The sequence below is a fragment of the Eptatretus burgeri genome, chromosome 9 (assembly GCF_056783735.1).
Source record: "Eptatretus burgeri isolate ZD-2024b chromosome 9, Ebu_testis_v1, whole genome shotgun sequence".
Classification (NCBI taxonomy): Eukaryota; Metazoa; Chordata; class Myxini; order Myxiniformes; family Myxinidae; genus Eptatretus; species Eptatretus burgeri.
Window position 1 is genome coordinate 26,429,176 of NC_140969.1, and position 10,276 is coordinate 26,439,451.

The 10,276-nt window shown below is 44.1% G+C and overlaps 1 protein-coding gene across 7 annotated transcripts in view; it reads left to right on the forward strand.

The window, feature by feature from the left end:
* LOC147019757 (C4b-binding protein alpha chain-like) overlaps positions 1 to 10,276 on the forward strand; it is a 73,037-nt gene that overhangs the window by 16,031 nt on the left and 46,730 nt on the right. For all 7 annotated transcript variants that reach the window (XM_085894439.1, XM_085894437.1, XM_085894432.1 and 4 more), the window contains 2 exons: positions 44 to 220; positions 2,280 to 2,456. In XM_085894439.1, the coding sequence (XP_085750565.1) occupies positions 44 to 220; positions 2,280 to 2,456 (354 nt within the window). The remainder of the gene's footprint in view (positions 1 to 43; positions 221 to 2,279; positions 2,457 to 10,276) is intronic.

Here is a 10,276-nt window from a genome sequence, read left to right on the forward strand (position 1 = left end):
AACAAGTATGTTTTCTTTTGTTATTTATTTATTTTTACTCCAGTTGTGCAATGCCCAGAACCTCCTCAAACTCCCAATGGTTCTTTTGAGAGGCGCACTCGGTATGACTTCAGCACATCCATTCGTTATTCGTGCGACAAATCCTTTACATTGATTGGTCGCAAGAATCTGGTGTGCACATTCACGGGAGAGTGGGATGGCAATGCTCCCGAGTGCAAAGGTGGGAATTGACAAATGACATTTTTTGCATCCAAGTGGAATGTGTGGTTGTCGGTCTGTGAGCAAATGTTTCAAGAGTTGGTAGTTAAATATATTAACCTCAAAAGGACAAGCAGCAACAGGAACAATTGCATTCCACTTGATCCAGGCATTGTTCTCCATAAATATATATATATATTGTTGCGGATTCGCGCCCGCCGGCGTGCGAACGGCCACGTAACTCGAATCGCGGCACGTCACCCACCGGACGGACAATCCCGTCGTGACCCTCTCGGACTAACGCCGGGAACTAGTCACGGGTGGGCCTTTCGGCCTCACCACGATCGTGCCAATCGGCCCCCCGCGTGGGATAGGGTTGCTCGCCAAATTCGACCTACCTAAGTACCCACACGGAGGGTAGACCGGGCGATCGCACCTCGCCGCAGGTCGACTTCGGACACGGGCCACTTTAAGCGACCCGTTCCGTACTATCGGGATAACCGAGCGGTGTTATCGTCGGCCTCGACGGTTCGATTAATTATTGGGCGTATTTAGCCCACTACCAACCCTTTACGTGAAGTAAGATGGAGATTCAATGAGAGAAAAGACGAAGCGAAACGGGAAAACAGTTCAACATAATTCACATTTATTTCGCGATGGCACACGGATAGCACACATATACAATTATACACCAAAAGCAAATGTAACAAAAGAAGAAGAAACACACAATAATGCACAAAAAGCAAATGTAAAAGCAACACACAATGCAGAGCTAACCGACTACCGAGCACACGGCAACACTTATACAGTTTTACTTCACAGACGGCGCCGACAACACATATACTCAAAGCAAAAGAAAAAGGGACCACCCTCCACGATGAGGGGGGGGGGGCAGACGGGCCTGGGGCCGAGACCGCGTCGAGTCTACCCGTCTGGTGATGAGCCGCAAAATGGCGGTGGCGCCCCGACTCCGCGGGCCTCGCGGACAGTGTCTGGAATGGGGTGGGAACGGGGCCCCCTTCTCGCACTATCTCAGCGCGGGGGGAAACAGGAGGGGGTTGTTGATGCTCGGGGGAAGGAGGATATCTCGCTGGCTCGGATCCCGCGACGAGCGTCTCCACCGCGACCTCGGTCACGTTACCGGCCTCTCCTCTCCGCAGCTCCCCGACTCTGACACGAGCGCCCCTCGACTGCCTTCGCCGCCGCCACCTCTCCAACTCTCCCACTCTCCACAGCTCCGTCCAACTGCTTTCTCCGACTCTTCTCTTGACTGGCTCTTCCCAACTCAACTCCTCTTCTTCCCAACTCCACTTAACTGCCTTCTTGGCGAGCGAACGCGGCCCTTTATAGCCCCCGTGGCCTCGCTCCTTCACCTTCGACCCTTTACCTCTGGCTGGCTCCCCATTGGACAGAGGAAAAGTGGGCGTGAATGGTTTTTGATCCATGAATATGCATATAGCGATATTACTCTGACGCACCTGGAGGTGGGGCCAAATCGCCCCATGCTCGCTGATAGGACGGAACAGAAGTGGGCGTGAGTCGTTTTTGATCCGATTTCTTCGGAAAGGCTGGTGTTTCTGCACCCGCTGCTCGGTGCGCGCCCTGCACGAGTCCAGTATCGGTGCCCACAAGTGGCGCGGGAATGACGGTGATGCGATGGTTGCGAGAGCGAGATGTGACGGCAAGGGTCGTGGCTGTTGGCGTTGTTGTTGTCGTGAAGCGGCGTTGCAGCTGGTGGTTGTTGTGTGATGGCTGTTGAGACGTGGTTGGTGGTGGTAGTAATGGTAGTAATGGCGGCTGGTCCAAAATAAAGATAGTAAAAGAAAAACGGCTATCTAGAGGGGTCGCATCCCGAATGAATGACATTTATTCCCTCTAAACAACGGGTTTGGGCCTAACTACACATATACTTACAGAGGTATCTCACCTAAGGGACCTGAATGGTGGTTTGCGAATTTCGTCAACCACAACAATATATTTTAATGTTTTTGTTTGCTTATAGTTCTTTTGTTGATATTCAATTTCAAAACTCGATTGAATACATGTTTATGTGTTTGTTGTGCCCTCCTTTTTTTCCTCAGTGGTTTCGTGTCCATTTGTTGACATTGAACATGGTAATCTATACAGCAGATTCAAACCGACGTATGGGTACAGAGAAAAGGTGAAGTACGAGTGCCATGAAAATTACATGTTTGAAAAGGAATCTTTTATGGAGTGCCAGGCTGATGGCACGTGGTCCACATTGCCAGTCTGTATTGGTATGTATTCTTGCTCTTATCAATGATGTTATTCCAGCACAAGTGTTACACAGACATTTTGATGTATTTTCTGTTGTTTAACTTGCATTGCAAAGAAATACATAGCCTATCTTTTGAGCTTTGAGTTATTTGGTAAATTACCATTGCAGGAATAACTGCTTTGCCAAAGCTTTCCTTAGTTCTACTGTGCCTTTGCTATCATGTTAAAATGCACTTTCTTCATCAACTACATACCATTCTTGCATAGCTGAAAAATGAATGGAAACCAGTCACGTCAGTGGAATGCTTTAGTCGTAAAAAGAACAAACATTTGCACAGTGAAACTTCCAAACCCCCTGAGAATATAAATAATGTTTTATTTTTCAATTTTCATGAAGTGATAAATAAATCCCTCCTTGATTTGAATGTAAGTTTTCATCAGTAAATATCCTAAACTGTGGAAGCCTCTTACATTGGATCCTTATGAATCGCTCATCCTAAGAAGGCATGTACTCTCAGTGAGGAGCTCATCCTGCCATCATGAAAATATATTATGGAAGTTCTGCTTAGAAATGGCATTGCGAACAACAAAAAAGTTTAATATCCTCTTTGTCAAATGATACTGTTATGTTTGTGGGGAAGATAAAGGAATTTCATTGTAAAGTTAGGATTGTATCGAGTTCCTTGGTCTGTGGACGTGTAGGAGACATCTCGATGTAAATTGTGAGCTTAAGTGTTACTTCTCATCGCACGGGGGTGGGGGGGGGCAGTGCTGTATTAATTCGTTGGGGATTAAGGCCAATTTCCCCCAGTATGTAATTGCCCCCTGTGACCTTTTCTTGTGTTTTTTGCATTTCAAGACCGGTGATAAAGGGGGTTCACCTCCTTAAAGTAGCAGCAGCTAAGCTGCATGTCCAAGCAGGCAGAAAGCCCACCTTCATGGGTGACGGCTGGTGAACCACACCCTTGGAGTGGATGATTAATGGGCATGACGCTTGTAAGAGGAAGAAGAGCGGGTCTCTGGAAGAGAACAGGGAAGCCGCTCGTTGCAGGAGGAGAGAAAAAAAAGGTCGTGCTATTTTGTGGCGAGCGGACCTAGTTTGGGATGGCATCAGTGATTGGAGCATGACCAGAGAGATGAGACAGAAGTGAGTGAGGCAGAAGGTTTCGTGGAGATGGGAGGATTGAGGTAAAATCAGTGTTTTGAAAGGGGAATGAGGAGTACAAAGTTGTGGGAGCACACGATCAAGTGAAGGGGGGTCTCGCTGGCTGACTACATCTGGACACGACAAAATACAGCAACAATTCTCATGTCGTGCTGTGAATTTATCCGTGTGACGGAGCAAGATGCGAATCATCGAGACGGCGCCATTCTGCAAAGCAGCGGCGTCGGTGAGGACGATCGACGCAAGAAGCTGCATGGCAGTCTTTAAGCCTTGGTGTTGAGTATCTCCGCCCGAGTTACCTCCCGTACGTTTGCCTGCCAAGAGAGCGGCTGCTTGCCATCTTGGGCGCATTTTCCCGCACAGTGACGAAACGGTTTGGTGACCTTCAAGCTCCCGAAACTCACTTCTGGACCCAAAGCGAAGTACCGAAATAAAGGAGGGATTTTTCTTTGTCTTATTCTGTCCCCTTGTCTGCATTTAAGTCTGTGTAGAGGCGCCTCAAAATTAGATTTAGGTTACTTCGCGTCTTGATTTATTTCCATTTAACTGTTAATTTTCTGTTTATTATAACTGTTGATTTTCTGTTTATCAAATCATTATTTATTTAATTTGCTGGTGTACCTACATTTCTTGTGGGTTCAAGATAAACCCCCTTGTGCTGTGCAATACATCTGCTCCGTCCTTGTAGCTGTTCTTTCCCGCACGCGTGCATGCCATAATCTCCGCGAATCTTGGCTGTAAGTCTCCAAGAGAACTGTTTGGCCATCTATCCAGGTAGGGACAAGACCCACTGGACACGGCAATACTATGACTTGTAAAAATTAAGCATTCTGTGTTTGGTATTGTCAGTTGAAAATCTGATGATGCTAACTGTGTGCTTTTGGTAGTATTCATGCCTAAGGCCAAAAAAAAAAAAAATGTTGCATTGGCGTAACCCGCCCGACCCTAAAAATTCCGCCGACCCTACGCTTTTTTTTTTTTTTGTTTTTTTGCTATCGATTTCAAGTATCTTGTTGATTGCGATCGCGATCGCAAAAACCCGGAAGTGTTTCGGACAGAACCCGCCGACAAAAACGGTAGTACTCGAGCCGGGGGAGATTTTGGGAGGGATTTATTAGGATTTATTAAATTTTTGGATTTATTATCCAAAAATTTTGGGATTTATTAGGAAAAAAAAAAAAAAGATCCCGACCGACCTACCCTATTTTTCAGTGACCCGTTACGCCAATGCAACATTTTTTTTTTTTGGCCTAAGGTTGATGACATGGATGTTCAGGATGAATTCCTAATCTGCTTCAATCAACCACTAAAAAAATACAACATTTTTAATAAGGTAATTCTTTTCTTTCAAGAAAAGGTATTGAGTGGAAGAAAAAAAAATACCTGGACGTATATGTAACCACAGTGCTTGTGGAATGGTAGAACACAATCTGGCGTTCAGCAGAAGATAGAGTGCATGTCATTCAATGTGTGATCCATCATCAAGAGCATTGCCGGTGTGCTTTCATGTTGTGATTAATGTCTTCAAACAAGCAGTGAACTTTAAGGTGCATGCTCTGAATAGTCATTCCTTTGAGAGCTCTGCAATGGATTGGATGGTGAATATGAGGATGAGATTCTACTTTTAAATCAGAAAATCTGGTGGCTCTCGAAGGACGAGTTCGAAGTACATTTTAACATTTCATGAAGAGCTGGCAGAATTTTTCTTGTAACGAGAAGTTTTGTGGTGAGAAATTACTTCTTGCTTTGATATACTGAGTCAGTATCTTTGATCGCCTGAATCGCCTGAAACTTGTCACTTCGGGGAAGAAGAAGAAGAATCACTCCTCTCTAATCTTCAGACGCATAGGGCTGCTGAGTTTTTCCTTGGCTCGAGGGCACAATCCTGGACAGGTTGCCACTCCAACGCAGGATGCTCAAATGGTTCATTCGTCGGAGTCGGCTGGTCGGAGTTTGGCAAATGGTTCACTGCTCTCCCCTCTGGGCTGACTCCCATGCCTCACATCTTGCTCAGCTTGATGCCATGGAAACCAAGGCCTTTAAGATTATTGGAACAGCCTGGAAAGAAGCTGAGTCTGTGGACTTATCACTTCGCCATCGCAGAGAGGTGGTGGCCTCTCTGCCTTCTATGTCCTCCTTTCTGGTCTAGCATCCTCTGCTCTATCTGTTCTCTCCCCCTACCCCTCCCAGATTTCTACATGGCATATACAGTCCACCATCAACCCCTTCTGGTGAACCGACTTGATTCCCGAATCACTGCTCACCTCCACTTATTTGTCCCTCTCCCCCCCCCACCTGTGGAACCATCTTCCACATTCCCTTCAATCTCATTCTCCCCTCTAGGTCTTCAAAACAGCTCTTCACCACCATGTCAGATCGTTCTCGATCAAAAACCATGATCTTTTATACTTTCGTTAACCCAAATCCCCACCCCCTCCCAAATGTCCAGTTTTTCCTCTTTGGAGTTTGTCTGTATCCACCTTGTCCACCCTATGCATCCTCTCCTGCCTCCCCATTCCTCCCCACACCTGCTTTGATGGTGTTCAGGTCAGCTATCAGCGAACATCTGAGTGCCGTTTAGAAAAACATGAGTGCCCTGACTGTTCAACACCATTGCACACTACTTTCCAGCACTACCAAAAGCACTTTATTCGTTAGGAAGAATCCTTCTGGTGTGACGGCTGAGTAGTTACCCATTTAGAATATTGACACACAAGAAGCGTTGGTTTATCGACATTATCAATGATAACTGAGTGAAAGCTCAATTCAAAGGGTGAAAGATAAATGGTTATAAGTTTTGCATTCATATTATTAAAATGTTTTAATCTACAAGGAGGTTGCACTCAGAGGATTTGCTTGTGAAAGGTGGTCACCGATACAAAAATGTTTGAGAACATTGTTGTGAAGCTAATTGGAACAATAATTTGATGAAAGGTATTTCAAAAATGGCTAATGTTTAGGGATGGATATTTCACCATTTTGCAGTTATTTGCTACCCCCTGTGCGAAGCAAAAAATGGGGTGAAGCAATACGTGACTTTCAAAATGATGTAACCCACCCCAGAATGCTCGGTGTGCATGCGCAGAAATCTCGAGCAATGGGGGTCATCGGGGCAGCCAAATGTATATTGTGCGTGCCAGATAAGCATTGTTACCCAAAATGGCTCACAAAGATTCTCAAATAAGCAGGAAAATACTTGGAAACATACTGGCGAGAAAAGGGTGGACTTCTGCACACCCTTTTATTCTGTTGAAGAACTTTCTGAACTCGCTCAAAAAGCTGATGGCTTGCAGCTCTCCGTACTGCAATCTCCCAAGGACCAGAACTGTAGGTGTGCAAAGCCTGATGGTTCGTAGATGAGAGCGTTTTATCCAAACCTTTGACCATCATTGACAGCAAGTCGACTGAACCTTGCGGGATTACCTCATGTGATTTATTTAGTGGTCTGCTATTGGAAAGACCATACCGTCATTATCACCATTTAGACAAACTTCCCAGAGGGAGATGCCATATCTGATTTGGGTGCTTTTTTAACACTGATGGGAAGGTCATATGTGTGGTTTGTTGATGTGCAGGGTGAGTTGGAAACGGTATTTACTATTAATCATGTGGTGGTGGTGGGGGGGGGGAGTTGATGGGCTGGAACTGGGAGATTTATGGGCTTTGAGTGCTGTTATAAATGTGTATTTTTTTTCATTTCGTTCTAGGGCCATGATAAATTATAATGAATGTGTGTGTGTTTTACTATCAGAGCACCCACCTTTCAGGTGATCTTGTTCCAAGCATGCAACACGTTGTTCTGACATGTACCTTTATTTGGGTGGTGCATGGACAAGTGACAGCTCTGTTTAGGAAAATTAATAACCTGGGTTATGTGCATGAAGCAAAACATACCTACTGCTTATAATTCAAAACACCTCACTGTACATACTGGAAAATGTAGGGACAGGAATACTGTACTGTAAATGATGGGAACTTGTAATACCCTCCCCCACTTAGAGGTGGTGCAACACGATACACATTTACATCGAGAATTTACAACCCCGCAAGACCACCGGCAAAGATAAAATAACCCCTTTACATTAATTTGGGTTATGATAATCTTCTGGCGAGTCTGGATATAATTGGGCCACAACTGGAGGAGTAGCCCAACAAACAAACCCACAAATAAACAAACAAACACCGGTTATGAATTTTAGTAAGGATATCCACTGCTACCACTCACTTGTAGTATGAACTCAACACCTCTCATCCATGGGATATTTCTCGTATTTCCTATTTCTGTGAACCCATTTTGAACTCGTCACTCTTCCATCTAAATGCTGAAAATGATGTTGAAAAGAGGATTTCATGCTCGCAACGACAGGTTAAAAGTGCCTGCCAAGCAAGACCGATTGGAGTCGCTGCAAATGCACAAACTGCGCACATCCAAAAGGCCTCGTTGGCATTCATACATCATTTCTAAAGTCGTATTGGTTCTTGGTCTGTATACACTCTCCAGACATCAGTCTATGATTCAAGAACCAGTTAATTTCAGTTGAATGTTATATCAGAACACAAACCTGTAGCTTGGCAGTCTTTTGGCTCTGAATTTGGCAAATTGTATGAAACCTCATCCTGAGCATGCAAGTGCAAAGAGTGGGGAGGTAATTTTTTTGTTTGTTTTGCAGTCGAACAAAATTGAAAATCATTCCAAACAGGAAAGTTGTTGTTTTTCGGGACTTCAGAAAGGACACGAAACAGGCATGAATAACTAATTTAATGTGTAAAATACAGTGCATCAATGGTGGTAAACTTCCAATTATTATTATTATTATTTTCTCTCCGCAGCCTTTAAACCCCCTTTTATTTTCATTTCAATTAAATTATATACTTGAGCACTGTGGAACACAAATCACGTTCTTGTCACTTCCAAAAACCTCCAGTTTTGCAGTACTTGGATAAAATATTACGCCATCTTGACCAATAAAATGTACCACTCGTGCTCTCGGCGGTTGGGAATATCAAGATTCAGACAAAATTGTGGCTCATCGGAAGTGTAGATCATACTCAGAAACATAAAGGCCCGGTCACACCTTGACGTTTTAGCCAGCGATGGCAACGTATTAAAATGTATCTTAAACGCTGGCTTACGTTGAACTTTTGATGTTTTTTTTTTTTAAGATTCGGACGTATTCATAGCGACTTGGTCTTATGTATAACGCATTGGTAACGGACACAGAACGTTTCGTTGTGTTATAGATAACTTGTACCAACGAATGCTGAACCTGTTGTCGGCCTACACAACCGATGCCCAACGATAGTCTAACTTAGGCATAGCGCGTTGCACGCATCGCCGACGATGTCGTGACGTAGCCTATTAAAAGGCTGACGCACAACGATTCGAATCATAACTGCCGTAGAAATGGAAGTGTCAACATCGCGGTCACACCTTGGCGATCTTGCCAGCGTATGCCGACCTAAGAAAAATGTGTCTAAAACGTTGGGGCACGTCAAATACGGTATGAGTAAGTTTGGTATACGTGAGTACAACGCTAAAGTACGCTATCATACGTCGTAGTACGTAGAGTACGTCAAGAAATTTTAAACATGTTCAAAATTTTACGACGTACTTGGCGTATGACACACGTTCCGCATGCGATGGGGATAAGTTTTACACACGATATGTGGACGCTTACACACGTCCACAAACGCTACTTATAAGCTACTCATAAGTCGAAACACGTCGCGGTAATGTCTTTTTTATGCGAAACTTATTTCTAACTTATGTTTGACGTGCTTTGAACCAATTCTTTACGTAGTCCCAACACACATCGACGTATGTAGACGTATTCCAATGACGTCTTCCGGTCGACAAAAAAAAAAATTAACGTGTTTCTAGCTTACAACTTCCATATAAAGACGTGTTCCCAGCGGTTTTGGGAATTGGTATATAAAAATGCTGCTCATAAAAGGGGAACCCAACAGTGTTTTCGAGTCCTTTTTGAGTCGATGTCCATGTCAGCAGTAACTAACAGTATCAGTATTAGTATTAGTAGTAGTTTGTTCATGTTGGCAGTAGTAGGTGAGTGTGAGGGGGAGGGTGTGGGTTATGATGGATCGTCCTTGCGTTTAACGATTTAACGATTTAAATGATAAACTCAACGATTTAAATGGCTGCAACTCCACTATTGAAAGTAGACGCTTGCGCTCAACAATTGGATTTTTTTACACTCAACGACTTTTAAACGGTACCACTCAGCAAGTTTCATTGTTTACAATGAACGATTTAAATTGCTGTCACTCGCCTTTGTTTTTTGACGCTGGGGTTTGGAAATTTGAAGCGTTTCTATTGAACGTGCTAAATCGCTCAAACCCCACTATTGAAAGTAGACACTTGCGCTCAACAATTGGATTTTTTTTACACTCAACGACTTTTAAACGGTACCACTCAGCTATTTTCATTGTTTACAATGAACGATTTAAATTGCTGTCACTCGCCTTTGATTTTTGACGCTGGGGTTTGGAAATTTGAAGCGTTTCTTCTGAACGTGTTAAAACGCTCAAACTCGACTATTCTAAATAGACGCTGCCGATGGACAATTGGAATCATAGCCAAGCTAGACATCGAAGTGTGAACATCCTCGTCATGCCGAAGAAAAGTTTGAAGAATGCTGCAAATAAGTGTCCTGGCCA